We start from the raw sequence: 20,319 nt of genomic DNA on the forward strand, positions 1-20,319 counted from the left end.
CGTGTGTGTGTGCAAGGCCCTTAGCACAAGGACTGGCATGTCATTGCTTTGTAATTGTTATTTGTCATCGTCATCCCTGACTTTTGTATTTCATCTAGACTACCACGGACATTGGAAGCAATTACCAAGGCCCTGCCAATCTAAAATTGCTACTTATTATTTGATTAATTGCTGTACTGGCACTTTACATTATTATTAATTCATTAATTTGTCTAAGAAACACCTATATAATGCTTTATATGTGTTAGGTAGTGTTCTAAGCACATGGCCAATGTTAAGTTAATCCTCACAACACACCTATGAAATAGGTGTCATCATCTCCACTGTTTTACAGGTAAGGAAACGGAGGCACAGAGTTGAGTAAGTTGTCCAAGGTCACACAGCAAGTGGCAGAGCTGGTATGTGCCTCAGAGTCTGTGCGCCACCCCCCGGCGCCCCTACTCTTGTTATGAGATGTTTCTCTATATCCAGGACTTTCTTCCTGGACATAGGGCTCAGCAGTGCTGCTGCACTTGGCCCTGAGCCCTTTCTCCATACACACTTGCCCCTGACTCTTGTTCGGTTCCCTTAGTCCTCCCCACACATACCCCCATACAACCCCAGTAAATTGCGGTGGTGTAAATTATCATCATTGTAATAGCAGTAGCTAACACATTTTTGAGGGTTTATTGGGTGTCAACTGATGCTACCATGTCATTTAATCTTCCCAGTGAACCTGTGAAGCAGATCTTGCTACCCTGCACATTTTATAGCAGAGGAAAAGAAAGCTAAGAGAGGTAAAGTCAGGGCACAAAGCCAGTCACTATGGGAAATGGAACTCCTCCCAGGCAGTCAGACTCCAGAGCCCAACTCTTAACCACTGTTCTTCACTGTCTCCCTTTGTCACCTTATGTATAAAAACGATGATTCTGGCTGGCATTTATTGGGCATCTACTACATGCCAAGCCCTGCTTCTGGGTACTTTAGATGTATCATCTCTTTTACTCCTCAGACAATCTTAGAAAATTAGTCTCTAAACCCATTTTTCAGATAAGAACTCTGAGGCACTGAAGGTTACTTTCCCAAGGTGCTACAGTGCTCAGATTCCCCTTCAGGAATAAAGAACTTTTACTCCAGCTGCTGGGAGGCCTGTCAGCACAGTGTGGACTTGCCAGCCTCCTTGGGCTGCCTGAGATCCATAGGGGGCAGGCTGGATGGGGCACAGGTAGCCTCCTGAGGGTACCCTCACCCCACCCCCACAACCAGGGAGCTCTGCTTCCTTCTGGGGAGGCCCAAGTCCATCCTCATCTGGTCACAGTTCCTGCAGAGGGCAGAACCCGGAGCCAGGAGTCCCAGGGCAATGCAGTTTCAGGCAGGCTGGGAACCTGGTTTTGGAGGAGACTTTTTCCCTGGCATAGTTAAATCACCTCCTCCTGGTCCCCCTGCTCTGCTTCCACACCCTCAAACCCTTCACCCCCACCCATTTATCACTCTCCCTGCCAAAGTGTGATGACCCAGTCAGAAAGCTAAGCTGGACTCTGCTGCAGTCCTCCAAATGCCCTGTGCTTGCCTGTATCTGTGTCTCAGCTCCTAGGGTTCCTTTTCCCCTAGAGTGGCCCCATCCCATCCTCCCCCCAGCTAGGCCTTCGATAGGACTCAACACAAATGTCCATTGTAGATGAGACCGCACAGCATAAGCAGTCGTATTAGGGAGCGTCTTTCTTCTACACTCTGTCCATTTCTGCCGTGGCTGGCTCTTTTCAGAAAGCACATGCATCATGAGTTACAACAGCAGCAGATACCTTCTCTGGGAAGCCAGTTCTAGTTGCTCCCCCTCACTTCTACAGGCAGACTTGAGTACTCCCTCTCTGGGGTCTTTAGTACTTCATTCCTGCCTCTGTCCTAGCATTGCACAAGGCACCAAGACCTTCTAGCTATATGCCTGTCTCCACCTGGCTGTGAGCTTCTTCATCAGAGATTGCATCTTATGCATCATTGATTCCTTAGCACACTCCCCCTCCCCCCAGCCCAGGCCCGGCCCCAGGGCAAATGGTCCAGAACTGCTCCTAGGGGTTTATCCACCTCTTTGGTAAAAGTTTTGTTGGGGGAAGAAGCTAAAATCCATATCACCTAAAATTAGGTTTCTGATTACCTCCACCCTTCATCGATCACAGTCACCAAGTTTTTAGCCTCCGCTTATGAATTACCTGCTGTGTTCACAAGTATAAACATGCCTAACTCAAATGTTCCAGCAGCCCTTGGAGGCATGCGTTTCAGGAAACCTTGGGGTGTGTGTTAGGGTTCTCCAGAGAAGCAGAACTGACAAGATGTGTGTGTGTGTGTGTGTGTGTATGTGTGTGTGTGTGTATAAATGTTAAGAGATTTTAGTATGGAAATTGGCTTACATGACCATGGGGATTGGCAAGTCCAAATTCCATAGGGTAGGCCACAGTTGGGAAACTCTGATAAAGTTGAGGTTGAATTTCCCAGGAGAAGCTGGCTGGCTAAAGCAAAGGCAGGAATTCTTCTTTCTGACTTCTAAAAGTCTGGCTTTAAGCTATCCAACTGATTGGCTGAGAAGACCACCACCACCACCCTGCATTGTGGTGGACAATCTCCTGTATTGATTAAAGGTGCAATCAGCTGTAGATGCAGTCAGCTGACAATAGATACAAATACATCCACAAAATGCCATCACAATAACAACCTGGCCAGTGCTTGCTTGGCCAAACACTGGACACTGTAACCTAGCCAACATGGCACGTTGAAATTAACCATAACAGGACCTAAGCCACAGCTGTCTTTCAGCTCCTTCTGCGTGGAATTTGTGACGGGCCTGGTGAAGTGGCTGGAGTTGTCTGAAGCGGTCTTGCCAACCATGATTGCTTTTGCTGGCGGCCTAGGAGGCGAAGGGACAGACATATTTGCTCAGATTTTATTGAAAGACCCCATCTTGAAGGATGACCCAGTGATTATCACTCAGGTACATATAAACCCCTGGGCTGTGGCTGCCAGGTATGGGGGAGGGCAGAAAATTATTATTTTCCTTTCACAGTCAGCCTGAATATCATTTCTAATGGGTTGGGATGGTTGAAAGATAATATGTCATCATAATATTTTATAATGATGATAATATCTTTTGAATTATTATTATTAAATATTTACTATTTAATTTATATTCATATCATGCTTATCATGTGCCAGTGCCTTTAAAATATCAACTCATTTAATTCTCAGAGCAACTTCGTAAGATAGGTAGAATGATCATTCTCGTTTCATAGTTCAGAAAAAATAAGGCATTCAGATGTTGAGTAATTTGCCCAAGAACACACAGCTAAGGAGCTGAGCCAGAAGTTGAACCCAGGCAGTCAGACTGCAGAGCCCGTGCTTCTAACCACTTAGCTGTCTACCATGCACCCTTTTTCCTCTTCTGTGTGCAGCTAAAGCAGGCAGGAGCTTGTAAGGTGAACTTCCTCTGGCAAGTATATCAATTTAAAACAGCCCTTTCCCTCAGTCACCTTTTTCCTTTCCCTGAATTTATTTCACTACCTGAGTTTCTCTCATATTTATTGATTTGCTTACATGTTTATTGTCTATCTCACTACTAGAAGTAGGACAGAGATTTTTGTCTGACTCATTTTTTCACCTAGAAGTCAATAAACATTTGTCCAGTGAGCAGGCTGATTGCATATCAACTTACCACTATTCCGTATTTCCTTTTCCCCTAGGACCTTCTGAGCTTCTCACTCAAAGATGGTAAGTTGATTTCCTAAGCTCTGTAAATTGGGGCAACCAGCTTCATCCCTGGGCAGTGAAGTCAGTGAGAGGTGCTGCTACCTGTAGCTGGCCCCCATGTTCTTTTTGGTGCAGGGAAGGAACAGGAACCCAGTATAAATAGTAAATTGGGGATCACTTCATTTGACCACACACTGGACAGTGCTTATTAATATTTGCTTCATTTATTCCTCACAATGGCCCTGTAGTTTTGCCTCCTGAATAGTTCTCAAATCTGGCCCCTTCCTCCATCCACCCTCCACCCTGGTCCGAGCCCCATCATCTCTCTCCTGGACAACAGCAGGACACTCATCACCCCAGCCAACCTGCAGCTGGAATGGTCTTTTAAACACACACCTGACTTCGCCTGTTCAGTACCCACCAGTGGCTCCCACTGCACTTGAAAGGAAGACCAGAACCCTGCCAGCCCTCTGGCCTCATCCCTCCATGCTCCCCTTCCCCTCAGCGAGATTCTACCCACACTGGCCCCTCGTAGTCCTCCTGCATGCTGTGCTTTCTCCAATGCATGTCTTTGCACATACCCAGGTAGAAAACTCTTCATGCTTTTCCTTACCCATTTGCTTTCTCTTTTCTCTCTGCTCAGTCATCACTTCCCTAGGGAAGCCTTCCTGGCCTCCTGACTTTTGATATCTAGCTGTATGATTGTTTGATTGGTAACTGGCTTCCCCACCAGTCTATATGGACAGGGTTCATGTCTGATTTTGTTCACCATGTGCTTCCATTGCCCAACACAGCACTGACCTGGCACTGTCAGTAATTATCAATTAACTGTTGAGTGAATTAATGAGATAGATCTTACTGTCCTATTTATAGATGAGAAAGTTGGCCCAGAGAGGGTAAGCCACTTACCCAAGGTTGCTCAGTGAGTGGTGTTCTAGTTTGCCAGCTGCAGAAATGCAACACGCCAGAGATGGATTGGGTTTTAATAAAAGGGGATTTATTTCATTAGTTCTTCAGAGGAAAGGCAGCTAACTTTCAACTGAGGTTCTTTCTTACATGGAAAGGCACAGGGTGATCTCTGCTGGCCTTCTCTCCAGACCTCTGGGTTCCAACAACTTTCCCTGGGGTGATTTCTTTCTGCATCTCCAAAGGCCTGGGCTGAGCTGTGAGTGCTGAGATGAGGTATGCTGAGCTGCTTGGGCTGTGCTATGTTGAGTCTCTCATTTAAGCACCAGCCAGTTAAGTCAAACATCATTCATTGCAGCAGGCACACCTCCTAGCCGACTGCAGATGTAATTAGCAACAGATGAGGTCCACATGCCATTGGTCCACAACAATCGATCTAGGTACCTTCACCTGACCAAGTTGACAACTGAATCTAATTACCGCAAGTGGCAATGTGGGATCTCACCTGCAATAGTTTCCTGTGGCTGCCATAACAGAAATTTATTCTCTTGTAGTTTTGGGGCCAGAAGTCCAAAATCAAGGTGTCAGCAGGGCCGCACTCCCTCTGGAGGCTCCTGGCCTCATCCAGCTTCTCGTGTCTCCTGTTATTCCTTGGCCTGTAGCAGCATAACTCCAATCTCTGTATCCATATTCACATGGCCTCCTTCTTCTGCTATCCTGCCTCTCTTCTGTGTGACTCCTGTAAAGACAGTTGTCATTGGCCTAGGGTCCACCCACTAATCCAGGATGATCTCATCTTAAGATCCTTGACTTCATTGCATCTGCAAAGACCCTTTTCCAGCTTCACAGCTTCCAGGATATAGATGTGTCTCTGGGAGAGACCCCCATTCAGCCACCCTGCCAAGGTATTTCCATTAAGCCAGCTCACAGCTGCCTCATGGCACCCTCCTGTTCTCCTAGCTCCCTACCTGTCTTCTTCCCACCGCCTCCTTTGTGCCTGGGCTCCTCTGTTATTGTGTGTGTGGCTTTTTAAATTCCCTAAATTGGCGAGAGGTTTTGTCAGAGACTTCCGATGTGTATTCTGGTAGGAAGCAGGACTAGAGAACACAAAGTTGAAATGAAATCCCCGGAAGCCCCCAAATCATATGATAGGGTAAACTTCACCTGACTCCCCAACTGGAAGCCTGGCTGGTGGGAGGAGTGGAGGGGATAAGAGGAAGAAGAATAGAATTTTGAGAGTGAGAACAGCATGTGCAGGAGCTTGAGGTCGGATTAAGCCCCCAGAAGGAATGTCAGTGGAGCAGAAGTACAGTGGGCCAGGCATTCGCCAGTGGCATGGCGACGGAGTGTGGAGCTAGTGAAATGGGCAGGGTGGGTCTTACCTGGGCAGGCTTCAGGAGATACCACCGTCAGTGGGGGATAAAGAAACCTGGCCCTCAAGAGGGCAGCAGACAGGTGGGCTGACCCAGGTGTCACTCTGAGGCAAGAGACAGCAGAATTGCTGACAGACCAGATGGAGGGTGTGAAGGAGAGAGGAACAGAAGTGACATCTGAACTCTGGAATTCTGGCTGCCAATGCCAGCTGCAAGGTGATAGGGATCCTCTCGGTAATTTTGGTATTTGCCTTCAGTGACCTCTTCATACAAGGTGATAGTCAGAGATCCTAAAAGGGTAGGGAGCTGGAACATGTGCACTGTTCCTCAAGTTTGCTTGCTCATAAATGCATGTTTAGTAAAGTCAGTGTCTATCGAGGTCACTGTGCTGGTAGGTCATTTTGCAACCCAGCCTTGAGGCTTCTTCTTATGAGAGTTATGAATTTTCTTTATTATTTATTATAGAGAAGGACCTCTAAACACTTGTTGTTCACAACACGGTTTCAGGGCCGGCAGCCTTGGCATCCTCTGGGAGCAGGTTAGAAGTGCAGGATCTCAGGCCCCTTCCCAGCTGAATCAGAAGCTGCCTGTCAACAAATCCCCTGCATGTTACAGTAGGAGAAGAGCTGTTTTAAGGTGCAACTCCCCAAAGTATATATTAGACCTACACTATCCAAACAAAACAATTTTAATTTTCCATACCTTAGAACTGAAGGGGACTCAAGAGGTGGTTTGGGCCAACCTCTGCTTCTGGGCAGGCGAGGCTGTCATAAAAGTCTGTTTAGCAGATGTGGCCAAGCAGCTTGTCCTCGAGGTCTGCTGCATGTTCTGCCTGCACACACCGCAGCTTGCATTTTCAGGGGCTGAGCAACCTTGTATGTCATTTAAGAGTGATTGTATCACTTTTTTAAAAAGCATAAGTAAGGGATGAATAATAATAATAATCCTTCTGAACTGTCCTAGGCTGGGGTCAGGTTGGGTTTGCATTGTGGTCTGAGGTTCAAGTGCTACAGGGTGGGGTGGCACCTGAGCACACAGCATCTAATGTTACAGTCAATATAATATTCTTCCTTCCCTGTCTCCCCAAGCCTGCAAACCCTTCACTGTCCTGAGCACCCTGAACACAGGACACCTCGGCTTACCCCTCTCTGCTATGGGTGACCTTGGGGCTGGCTTTCTCTAGAAAAACTGGAGTAGGTTTAAAATGGCCTGACTTATGTCATCACCTGGTATTTCCTACCCTCCCTTAAATTTCCATTGAGAATGATGACCACTTATTAAGCATCTGTTAAGGGCTGGTCACTGTTCTAGGGCCTGGTCAGATATTGTTTCATTTCACCTCACAGCCATCCTTTGATATAGGTACTTCTACTTTGCAGATGAGTAAACTGAATCTCAGTTTACTTGAGACAAGTAAAATAACTTGTATAAGCAGATAAGTAGCAAAGCAGGATGCTCTGAAACAAATACTGTTAACCTAAACCTTAGCAGATTTTACCCACAAGTGTTGAGGAATGTAGAGGAGTTGGTACAGGAATATAATAATGTCTACTAAATAATACTAGTCTCTAGTATTAACATCTGGGGGTACCTTAGGTTTATTTGATAACCCCTGCAGGGTGCCACCATGGATGAGTTCAGAGCTAAGAGCAGGAGCAGTTTCGTGGTGCACCCAGGAGCCCAATGAGAGCAGCTGCTAGGGCTCAGAGTGTCCCAAGGGGTGAAAGTTGGGTGGGCCCTCAAAGATCTTCAAGACCATCCTTTCATCACACAGATGGGAAAACTGAGACCCCAAGAAAGGAGTATCTTGATCATATCTAACTTCTTTTATCCATATTTTGTAATCCATTTTTTATCTAGGGTTCAAGAACAGTGAATGTTTTAGGGATCAGCCTGCTTCGGTGTTAAAATTCAAGCTCTAACTTGGAGAGTGACTAGATGTTTCTGTGCCTCAGTTTCCTCCTGTATCAAATGGGAATAACAATAGTCCTTACATTGTAGAGTGAGGATTATATGAGATACTCCATATAAAGTATTGAGAACAAAGCAGCATTCAGGAAGCAGGCTATGGATGTCAGCTACTTCCATAGTGGTATTGGTTAATGGGAAAATGGAAAAACCCTAGGAATCAGGAGGCTTGATTCTATCTTGTCTCTGAGACCCATTGTATGACCTTGATTGAGTCACTTAACCTCTTTGAACTGCTATTTGATTTCAAATACAAATAAGGGATGAAAGCCAAATTCTCCATTTTTTAAAAATCCTTGGTTGTCAGAACTTGGTCAAGGTTCTTTCAAGGAGAAGAAGGTCGGTTGCATAGATGGATCAGTTGGCCGAATTCTGTCCCACAGAGCTCCAGGAGGGCAGGGCCTTGTTTGGCTGCTTCACCATTTTGTATTCCAGCAGCTGCAGTGATGACTGCCATGGGGTAGGCAGTTAATGTTTGTTGGACGGAGAAAGGGTTGGCCTTTCTTTAGAGAGCAAGCTTAGATACTGAACAGGTGGTTTGTCTGAGTTTGATGGTTAAACTATCCATCTTTCTTTTATAGAGATTGATGACTTGGGGCATAGAACACAGGAGGAGGCTGTCTGTGCTGCCGGCTTTCTCCCTGGGTTGTGAGGTGGGACACCTCATGGAATCAGCCCAGGAAATCAACATGAAAAGCTGCATTTCTCCAGACTTCCTTTACTGACAGTTTTAGAGTCTTAGTTACAAAATGATGCTGTATTGGCAATTGGGTGAACTGTCTTTTCACTATCCAGTAGCAACCCATGAAACTCTTTTTCCCTACAGCTGAAAAATTAAGTCCCTTTTATCTAGAAGGTTAAACACAGCCTGAACTGATGACTCAAGGTCAGGGTTTCTCACTCTCAAAATTAGTGATATTTGAGGCTGCATAATTCTTTACTGGGGGGTTGTCCTGTGCATGGTAGCATGTTTACAGCATTCCTGGTGGTATCACTCCCTAAGTAGTTGCCAAATGTTTCCTAGGGGCAGCATCATCTCCAGTTGAGATCCACTGCTCTGGGATACAAATTTGGCCATCTCAGGTGGGCTGGTTTATTTGTAGTTAGTAGCCTTTCAAAGTTATTCTAGTTGCTCTTCTAGACCTTTTGCATGGACTGTGAATTATCGCATGGTATGTAGCCTTCAGGTCATCTGTTTTGAAGTAGGTGCCATTATCCCTACTTATAGGAGAGGAAATGAAGGTTCCAGAGGTTAAGCAAACAGCCTAGGGTTTGCAGTTCAAAGTAAATTTCAAAATTCTGTTTAAGGCAACGTTTTCTCAGATCATAAAGGAATGAAGCTGGAAATCAATAATAGGCAGACTGCCAGAAAATTGACAAATATGTGGAGGTTCAACAACATACTCTTAAACAACCAGTGGGTCAAGGAAGAAATTACAAGAGAAATCAGTAAATATCTCGAGGCAAATGAAAATGAAAGCACAACATATCAAAACTTATGGGACGCAGCAAAGGCAGTGTTAAGAGGGAAATTTATTGCCCTAAATACCTATGTGAAAAAAGAAGAAAGAGCAAAAATCAAGGAATTAACTGTCCACTTGGAAGAACTAGAGAAAGAACAGCCACTAACCCTGAAGCAAAAGGAAAGAAATAACAAAGATTAGAGCAGAAATAAATGAAATTGAGAATGTGAAAACAGTTGAGAAAATTAATAAAACCAGAAGTTGGTTCTATGAGAAAATCAGTAAGATTGATGGACCCTTAGTGAGATTGACAAAAAGAAGAAGAGAGAGGATGCAAATAAATAAGATCAGAAATGGAAGAAGAGACATAACCACTGACCCCACAGAAATAAAGGAAATAATGACAGAATATTATGAATAACTTTATGCTAATAAATTCAACAATGTAGATGAAATGGACAACTTCCTAGAAAGGCATGAACAACCAACATGGACTCGAAAAGAAATAGACAACCTCAACAAACCAATCACAAGTAAAGAAATTGAATCAGTCATTAAGAAGCTCCCCAAAAAGAAAAGTCCAGGACCAGATGGCTTCACATGTGAATTCTACCAAACATTCAAGCAAGAATTTGTACCAGTCCTGTTCAAACTCTTCAAAATATTGAAGTGGAGGGAAAGCTACCTAACTCATTCTAAGAAGCCAACATCTCCCTCATACCAAAACCAGACAAAGATATTACAAAAAAGAAAACTACAGGCCAGTATCTCTAATGAGTATAGATGCAAAAATCCTCAAAAAAAATTCTTGCAAAACGAATCAAGCAGCACATTAAAAAAATATATACACATGACCAAGTAGGATTCATCCCAGGTATGCAAAGATGGTTCAACATAAGAAAATCAATTAATGAATACACCATATCAACAAATAAAAGCAGAAATACCACATGATCATCTCGATTGATGCAGAAAAGGCATTTGACAAAATTCAGCATCCTTTCCTGTTGAAAACACTTCAAAGGTTAGGAATAGAAGGGAACTTCCTTGACATGAAAAAGGGAATATATGAAAAGCCCACAGCTAACATCATCCTCAGTGGGGAAAAACTGAAAACTTTCCCCCTAAGATCAGGAACAAGACAAGGATGTCCACTATCACCATTGTTATTCAACATTGTGTTGGAAGTTCTAGAGAGCAATTAAACAAGAAAAAGAAATACAAGGCATCAGAATTGGAAAGGAAGAAGTAAAACTCTCACTGTTTGCAGATGATATGATACCGTATGTCAGAAACCATGAAAAATCCACAGCAAAACTACTGGAGCTAATAATGAGTACAACAAAGTGGTAGGTTACAAGATCAACACTCAAAAATCTGTAGTATTTCTATATACTGGTAATGAACAATATGAGGGGAAAATCAAGGAAAAAATTCCATTTATAATTGCAACCAAAAGAATAAAATATTTAGAAATAAACTCAACTAAAGATACAAAAGACCTACACAAAGAAAATTACAAGAAAGTGTCAAAAGAAATCACAGAAGACCTAAATAAGTGAAAGGGCATACTGTGTTCATGGATTGGAAGACTAAATACAATTAAGATGTCAATTCTACCTAAATTGATTTACAGATTCAATACAATACCAATTAAAATCCCAAAAACTTACTTTTCAGAAATAGAAAAAACAATAAACCAAATTTATCTGGAGGGCAGGGTGCCCCGAATAGCTAAAAATATCCTGAGAAAGAAGAATGAAGTTGGAGGCCTCACACTGCCTGACTTTAAGGTGTATTATGAAGCTACAGTGGTCAAAACAGCATGGTACTGACATAAAGATAGATATACTGACCAGTGTAATCAAATAGAGTGTTCCGATATAGACCTTCTCATCTGTGGACAATTGATCTTTGATAAGGCAGTCAAGCCAACTCACCTCGGACAGAACAGTCTCTTCAATAAATGGTGCCTAGAGAGCTGGATATCCATATGCAAAAGAAATGAAAGTGGATCCATATCTCACACCCTATACAAAAATTAACTCAAAATGGATCAAAGACCTAAACATTAGATCTAAGACCATTAAACTGTTAGAAGAAAATGTAGGGAAATATGTTATAAATCTTATAATAGGAGTTGGTTTCCTAGACCTTACACCCAAAGCACGAGCACTGAAGAAAGAAAGAAAGAAATGGGAACTTTTCAAAATTAAACACTTTTGCGCATCAAAGAACCTCATCACAAAAGTAAAAAGACAGCCTACACAACGGGAGACAATATTTGGAAACGATATATCAGATAAAGGTCTTGTATCCAGAATATATAAAGAGATTGTTCAACCCAACAACAAAAAGTCAGACAACCCAATTGCAAAACGGGCAAAAGACTTGAACAGAAATGTCTCAGAAGAGGAAATACAAATGGCCAAAAGGCACATGAAAAGATGCTCAACTTCCCCAGCTATTAGGGAAATGCAAATCAAAACCACAATGAGATATCATCTCACACCCACCAGAATGGCCATTATCAATAAATCAGAAAATGACTAGTGCTGGAGAGGCACACTTATCCATTGTTGGTGGGAATGTCAAATGGTACAACCACTGTGGAACGCAGTTTGGCGGTTCCTCAGGAAGCTAAATATAGAATTGCCATATGACCCGGCAATACCATTGTTAGGTATCTACTGGGAAGACATGAGGGCAAGGACACAAGCATACATTTACAAAGCAGTGTTTATAGCAGAATTATTTACAATTGCCAAGAGATGGAAACAGCCAAAATGTCCATCAACAGATGGGTGGCTAAACAAACTCTGGTATACATATGATGGAATATTATGCAGCCGTTTAAGTCAGAATAAAGTTATGAATATGTGACAACATGGATGGACCTTAAGGACATTATGCTGAGTGAGATTAGCCAGAAACAAAAGGACAAATACTGTATGGTCTCACTGATATGAACTGACATTAGTGAATAAACTTGGAGAATTTCATTGGTAACAGAGACCATCAGGAGATAGAAATAGGGTAAGATATTGGGTAACTGGAGCTGAAGGGATATAGATTGTGCAACAGGACCAAATGTAAAAACTCAGAAATGGACAGCACAATGCTACCTAACTGTAATACAATTATGTTAAAACACTGAATGAAGCTGAATGTGAGATTGATAGAGGGAGGAGGGCTGGGGGCACAAATGAAATCAGAAAGAAAGATAAATGATAAAGACTGAGATGGTATAATCTAAGAATGCCTAGAGTGTGTAATGATAGTGACTAAATGTACACATTTAAAAAATTGTTTCTGCATCAGGAAGAACAGGAATGTCATTACTGTAGGGTGTTGAAAATTGATAGTAATTCATATTTTAAAATTTTAACTTATGTGTGAGACTAAAGCAAAAAATGTTTATTTGGTATAAAATTTATATTTTGACTAGTGCATTTCCTAATATAACTTACGTGGACAGCTTAATTGAACACCATAAGTACATGGAACCTTGGGTAGGGCATGAGATTTTGTAGGTTTGTCCAGAGTGATGCCCAGAGTGATTTGAACAGTGAATAAAAAAGTATTTGCAAAGTCCCCTTCAGGGAATGGTGAGAAAGGGGGAAAATTCAAGTTCCCCAAGTTGAATTCTTGATATTTTCCAAGCATTGCAGACAACCAAAGCTATAGGCTGAGCCCCCACTCTTGGGGTTTGTTCATATGAAACTTAACCCCACAAAGAATAGGCTAAGCCTACTTAAAATTAGGCCTAAGAGTCACCCCCAAGAGAACCTCTTTTGTTACTCAGATGTGGCTTCTCTCTCCAGCCAACACAACAAGCAAACTCACTGCCCTCTCCCTGTCTACATGGGCATGACTCCCAGGGGTGTGGACCTTCCTGGCAACATGGGACAGAAATTCTAGAATGAGCTGGGACTCAGCATCAAGGAATTGAGAAAACCCCTAGAATGAGCTGAGACTCAGCATCAAGGGTTTGAGAAAACCTTCTTGACCAAAAGAGAGAAGAGCGAAATGAGACAAAGTGTCAGTGGCTGAGAGATTCCAGAGATGAGCGATTATCCTGGAGGTTATTCTTACACATTAAATAGATATCACCTTGTTAGTCAAGATGTAATGGACAGGCTGGAGTTCCCTGAAAATGCAGAGCTGTGTTCCAGTAGCCATGTTTCCTGAAAATGATTGTATAATAATACAGCATTCACAATGTTAATGATACAGCTTTCACAGTGTGACTATGTGATTGTGAAAACCTGGTGTCTGATGCCTTTTAACTACCTTATCAACAGACAAGTAAAACATATGGAATAAAAATAAATAATAGGGCGAACAAATGTTAATATAAACTTAGTTTGAAATGCTAGTGATCAATGAAAGGGAGGGGTAAGGGGTATGGTATGTATGAATTTTTCCTGTTTTTTTATTTCTTTTTCTGAATTGATGCAGATGTTTTAAGAAATGATCATAATGATGAATATGCAACTATGTGATGATATTGTGAATTACTGATTATATATGTAGAACAGAATGATCATATGTTAAGAATGAAAAAAAATTTTTTATTTAAGGCAATATGAATCCCACTGGGACCTCTGCATTGGTGCCTGGAACATTACAGTGAGTCATGATTTTTGCCCTCTGCACTCTGAATCCACAGGGAGGATCAACTGTCATCCATGGAACCTGTGGGGGTGCAGGGCTGTGGACGCAAATGAGTCATAGTACTCTTTACTGCAAACTTGGCTCTACCTTCCTACCAGGCCTTTATGACTGAATTGCAAACCATCTGCCTTTCTGGTGAATTATAAATGTGGAGGTTTGAGATAATGGTCTTTGGTCATCATGAAATACAAATAGCGTCGCTCGTTGCTGGGTTCTCCATCAGCATCCTTGAGATTTGTGTAGTTCATTATCAGTATTTAATTGGCTCGTTCATCCATTCAGCAAATAAGAACCGAGCACCTACAGTGTGCGCCAGAACATGTGGTAGGCACTGGGAATAATTCTAATCGTAGCTGACATTCATTGGGTGCCTACTGTGTCAGGCTGTGTGCTCGGCACTGGTAATAATTCTAAACATAGCTGACATTTATTGGGCACCCTCGGTGTGTGTCAAGTCGTGTGCTCAGCAGTGGCAATAATTCTAATTGTAGCTGATGTTCGTTGGCCATCAACCATGTGCCAGACATGTGCTCAGCACTAGGAGTAGTTCTAATTGTAGCTGACGCTCATTGGGTGCCTATGTGTGCCAGGCATGTACTCAGCTCTAGGAATAGTTCTAATCGAAGCTAATGCTCGTTGACTGCCTAGTGGGTGCCCAGGCCTGAGCCAAGTGCTCTACAGGTTCTAATTCATTTAACCCCCACATTGACTCTAGGAGGTAGCTGCTATTGTTACTCTCATTTTACAAAAGAGGAAACTGAGGCACAAAGAAGTGAAATAACCTGGCCAATGTCACCCATCTGAAAAGCAGTGAAGCCAGGATTCAAGCCCAGGCAGTCTGTTCCAGAATCCATTCTCCTAACTGTTGTTCTGCTCCTCACACAGAGATAGTTGAAACCTAGTCGGCATCTTTCTGAGGCTCATGGTCATATGTACAGTTCACTTTAAGAGGGTTTGATGAGGTCAGAACAGAGGGTGGGTGCAGTGTGTGGCAGGAGCTAGAGTGGGTGGTCCTGCTGGCCATCTGGGAAGGTGGAGTTTGGGGAGGGTCTCGGGGCAGTGACTCCTCTCTGCCCTGTGCTCCAGTGCCTGCTGGCCTTGAAGTAAGTTCATTGCTACCTTAGTGCCCCTAATTGCCCCGCAAAAATAAGCCATAAGAAGGAGAGGCAGGAGACACCCAAAACAATTGAATAAAGCTACTGCCCTCGGGTGGATCTGTGGTAGAAAGTTCGCCTTCCATGCAGGAGACCCAGGTTTGATTCCTGGACCATGCACCCAAAAAGAAAAAGAAAAACTACTGCCCTGTGCAGGAGTCTACCCTGAAAGTCCCATCCCTCTGACCACGCTCTGCCTCACAAAACGAAGCCCCTGGGATAGATAAGCTTATACGCAGTGCTCACTGGTGTGCAGGGTGGCATGGGATTGGAAACAAGGTGTGGTTTCTTTGTTTTTATGGAAAAGAATTCACTTTGGGTGCAAATCAGGGTAAAAAGTAAGTGTTCTGGAACAACGTGTAATTAGAAAGTGGGTAAATGGAGGGATGACAGTGCCAGCGGGCGGGGTAGGCAGTATCAGAGTGAGGCTTGAAAGGTGTGACATCAAGCCCCAGGGTGAGGAGAGAGAAGAATCCCTGCTCTAACACAGCTGCAAGTGGCTCACAGCCTTACCCACCACCCTGACTCAAGGGCAGCTTCTTAGAAATGCTCAGCAGCGAGGATTCGGAGAAACAAGACCATTTACCATTAAAAGAGTTATAGCAGCTACTATTACTGAGCACTTACTGTGTCCCATCACATACATCATCTTATTTTATCTCAGCAAAAGACAAACTTAAAAAGCCATTATTGTCCCTGTTTTACAGATGAGAAAGCCGAGGTTCTGAGAGATTAAGAAACTCTTAAAGTCATTCAGCTAGTAGGTGGTTAAACCAGAATGAAACCTTCAAAGACTGAAGGTTCTTCTGGGTTCATTTTCTTTGTTCTGGAAGAGAGCCCCCAGGACTTCCTTAAGTCCTGGACCCAGGCCTGCTATCCTTGCCCCACGTATTCAGAGATGGGCCATTACTGGGAACAGAGGCCAGCTCAGTGACTCACGAGTCTGTACTGTTGTTCCCCAGGGGGGAAAGGCACGTGGGAAAGGGGAGAAGGTGGGTTATCCAACACCTGAGGATGCTGCGGACATTTGAAAGATGCCACGGAGCTTTAAAAGTGCTGTTCGTCTTTCCACGCAGGGCTGTGCTAGATAATGAAGTGCAGCATGCCCAGACTCTCTATCGCGAGATGCTGGTGGAGGAAGGAGCCTAGAGGGCTTTAACCTCAGCTCTATCATTAATCCACAGGGTAGCTTTGGATGTGCTCTTCCTCTTCTTGAACCAGGAAGTCCAGGTGGACTCCAGGGCCCTGCCAGTGTGTGCTTGCGTATCTGGGATTGGCACCAGGGTTACCTGACAGCACTGGAGGCTGTGCGATCCTGCCCCCGGGTGGCAGAGCCCAGATCCCTGGGGTCCCCCCAGACTTTCCACAACGGCCCACCCAAGTGATTGTCCCCTTTATGTTCGCTTGTGGACCATAGCCCAGGAATATTCCTGGGATTGCGTGTGCTCCACATGCCCCATGTACAGGGAAGATAGGATTCATAGCTTACTACATGAGATTGTCCTGAAACCCCGGAACTAACTCAAGATTAGGGAATTTGGCTTTGAAAGACAACCACAGTGCATGAGCTTGAGAAAGTGTCTTAACCTCTGTGCACGAATTTGTTCTCTCATGCAAAATGGGGCATTGTAATACCCACCTCCTAGGACTGTTGGGAGAGTACAGTTAGGTATGTGAAGTCCCTTGTGTGATGCCTGGTACTCTGTAGCAATTCCATAGATGCTGTTTTCCCTCCCTAGCAGAGCCATGGAAGGGGTCCTCTCCATCATGCCTTTCCCTCCAGATATGGGTGTGCCTGTGCCCACACCATCTGAGCCCCGTAAGAGCTTGACTGTTTACAGGGGGAGAGCCCACTCCTGTGTTTCTCAAAGTACAGACCGCCTGCTTCAGAAACACCTAGGAGACTTGTTAAAAGTATAGATTCTGTTTCTACTGAACACTCTGTCCTGTAGAGAGTTACTGGGGAGCCCCATGAAAAGAAAGAAGTGAGCTTCTTCAGAGGCAAAAAGCTGTTTATTAGAGCTACTCACTTGATTATATACCTTTGATACAGTTACTATTTTTAGAACAGTGTTGAAGTCATACATACATGAAGAAATGCATACACACGTACTTTGAGTACATGGAAAGCCTTCTTCCTAAGTTGTTTATCAAGAACCAGCCATGAGAAACATTATGTAAGGGAAGAAAGACATCTTGTAAGAACAGGACGCCTAGCTGGCGCAATCCTGCAAAGGAAGGCTGTTTTCAGCCTTATCATGAGGTTCTCCATCATTCTCATAGGATCTTAGCTACCGGGCATTCTGCCGTATTTCCCCCATTTGTTTTTGAGTCATCATTAAATACGTCCTGGAATGTATTAAATGAGAAGAGGCTTGGTTATTTTTAAACAACTTTAACAGAATGAATATGATTAATAGGCAAATGCAAATGATTACAAAGGTGTTGGACCAGATTCGCAAATTTAAGGAGGGAAACCAATGATTGGGGCTGACTTGAAAGATTCCATCAGAAATAGCTTGAAGATAATCATTATACAAATTAAGAGATATGTCATGAAGTTGTTGTCTTAAGGAACTTCCCAAAGACTGCACATTTTGAGTTAAATTTCCTCTGAACGCCTTTTGTATATGTAATCTTATAGGTTCCCATTTATACTGAGAGCTCTTCCAAGGAAGGGCAGTAACGTATATGTAGGTATAATTGAAATCACACTGAAGAGATAGACGATAGCTAAAGCTTGTTGTTTTTCTCCTAGCCACAAGACAGCAGTTTCCAATGCCTTAAGTCAGGTTAAAATTTCATTGTCAACATCCATTTGTTCAATTAATTCATCAGTAACATTCTTAACAAAGATATGCACCTGAGCAGCAGTTTCAGTAGTGGTAGTTAAAGAGACAATAGCTGTGGTGGCAGTAGCAGCTAATATAACTATAGAAATTATACATTAATAAGAGTCCCTAAGAACTTTTTTCTATGAGTTTTTTCAAGCGCTTGTGCTAAGAGAGAGATTCCTGAGGGAGGTTCCCAGGGCCAAGTTAGGTTAACAGGGATCCACATATCAGCTTGTCACTTCATAACAAATAAAGCAGTGATGTTTAAATTAGAGATATTAGGTGGAGTTATACAACTGAGATAGTAACTGAGAGGGTATATGGTAAGATTATATACCCCTGAGGTGACTTGCAAAGTGTCACGGTTGAGCTAAGAACACATATGGATGAGTAGTACAAATAACCGTAGTATCACTTTTAGCATTAATTTGAGTCACGATATAGTTATTAATAGTTTTGCCAGAGGTCTTATGAGTAACCTTTGTATAGAGAGCCATATAAACAGATCTTTCAGTGCATGGAGGACCTAGTCTCCAAAGAGACAAATGCCAAGGAGAGGTAGAGGAGTTGTGGGAATGAGCTTGAATAATAGGATTTCCCCAAGCCGAAACCTCCCTAGCCAAAGCTACTGGTGTATGTTTCATTAAATGAAGCCAGGGAGCCAGTTCCCTCAAAAATGCTCCAGTCTGTTCCCCATGACAAATTGTACTTGTGGCTTAGAGCATACTGTAGGGATGTAGCTCAACCAGGGCACCAGATAGGCAAAGAGAGATTCTTCATTCTTGTACAAAGGGGAATAGACGTAGAGGGTGTAAAGGAACTGTTTTCAGGGTTTTCATAGCTTTAGTAACTAAAACCGAGAAATTTGCAGCGTGACTAAAAGTTCCCCTTAACTGAGAAGGTGTAGTGAGTAGGCTTAAAAAGGACTACAAGATGTGTTCTTAATTTTGAAGGAAACACATGAAGGATATGCTAATGTGGCAAAAGAAAGAGTATGGTTGATAGTAAATGATGGACAGGATCAGATAATGGCCCTAGAGGGAGAATCCAGCTCCTCTGGTCCGCTTGGTGTCATTAGACGAAAGAGGAGAATCTGGGTCATCCCAGGTCATTGGTGATAGCATAGGAGGATCCAGAATAGGAGCCCAATGGACAGGCGTTCCTAGCGCAGGTGTAAAGAAGGCGAGGAAAAAGAGCTATTGCTCTTAACTGAATTACTAGATGTAATGGCCAGGTACACTAGAAACCTGTTCTCTGGTGTGTCAGTAGTCCCAGTTTGTGAATCATGGTGGAGGCTTGTTGATCTAACATTTTTAAGCCACCCCAAGTCACATTATAGTCCTTGTTGAATTTCTGTCACTTGCTTTGATGAGAGTTGTTAATCTCCATCTTCTTCAGTGTTGGGATGAGAGTCTCTGGATCTTGGGTTGTCTTCATCTGCGGGTTCCAGTTGAGCACAGTTGACACCCCTGTAGGATTGGAGACACAAGCATATCTCCTTCCCCAGATTAATAATGGAACTGGCCTCTTCCAGAGGTTATCTTCCAGTGGGTCCTTATGAAGTATTAGGGGACGTGGCCCCTTGTGCCTTATAGCATTTAAGTGTTTTTCTGTGGCTGTGTAGCATGCCAAATCGCAATTCAATAAATTTTAAGTGTATAGAGCTTTATGTGATCTTTCCTTAGGGAGAGCCCATCATCATTGGCCCTCCTTTTTTGTTTAAGCAAGCATGTCTTTAAGAGACTATGAGCTCATTTTATGACAGCTTGCCCCTGTGTGTTATGTGAGATACCCAGTGGAATGTATAATATCCCATTGCTGGAAGAAAAGTTGTAAGGCATGAGAAACAAAGGCTGGCCCATTATCTGTCTTTATTTTGTCAGGGTTTCCTAAAAAAGGAGAAGGCTTCCAGCAAATGGGCTTTAACATGTTGGCTTTTCTCACCTGCATGCGCAGAGGCAAAGATACAATGAGAAAAGGTGTCAGTACTTAGATGAACATATTGCAGGCAGCCAAACATAGGGATATGAGTAATATCAGTGTGCCATAATTCATTGGCTTGTAAACCTCGGGGACTGACTCCCCCCGTGTGGGTGTAGGTCTAAAAATTTTTTGGCAGTCAGCACATGCTTTTTTTTTTTTTTTTTGGCAGCACACGCTTTTATAATTTGCTTTGCTTGCATGGCAGTGATGTGAAACATTTTTTGTGGAGCCCTTGCATTCTGATGAT

The 20,319-nt window shown here is 43.2% G+C and overlaps 1 protein-coding gene across 10 annotated transcripts in view; it reads left to right on the top strand.

Moving 5' to 3' along the window:
• Window positions 1-20,319, top strand: part of TMCO4 (transmembrane and coiled-coil domains 4) — a 134,501-nt gene that overhangs the window by 20,185 nt on the left and 93,997 nt on the right. For all 10 annotated transcript variants that reach the window (XR_013171219.1, XM_077151044.1, XM_077151042.1 and 7 more), the window contains 2 exons: window positions 2,788-2,962; window positions 3,708-3,735. Coding sequence is in view for 9 of the 10 variants with exons in the window: in XM_077151044.1 (XP_077007159.1) it covers window positions 2,788-2,962; window positions 3,708-3,735 (203 nt within the window). In the remaining variant the exon portion in view is untranslated. The remainder of the gene's footprint in view (window positions 1-2,787; window positions 2,963-3,707; window positions 3,736-20,319) is intronic.

The sequence above is a fragment of the Tamandua tetradactyla genome, chromosome 2 (assembly GCF_023851605.1).
Source record: "Tamandua tetradactyla isolate mTamTet1 chromosome 2, mTamTet1.pri, whole genome shotgun sequence".
In the NCBI taxonomy this organism is placed as follows: domain Eukaryota; kingdom Metazoa; phylum Chordata; class Mammalia; order Pilosa; family Myrmecophagidae; genus Tamandua; species Tamandua tetradactyla.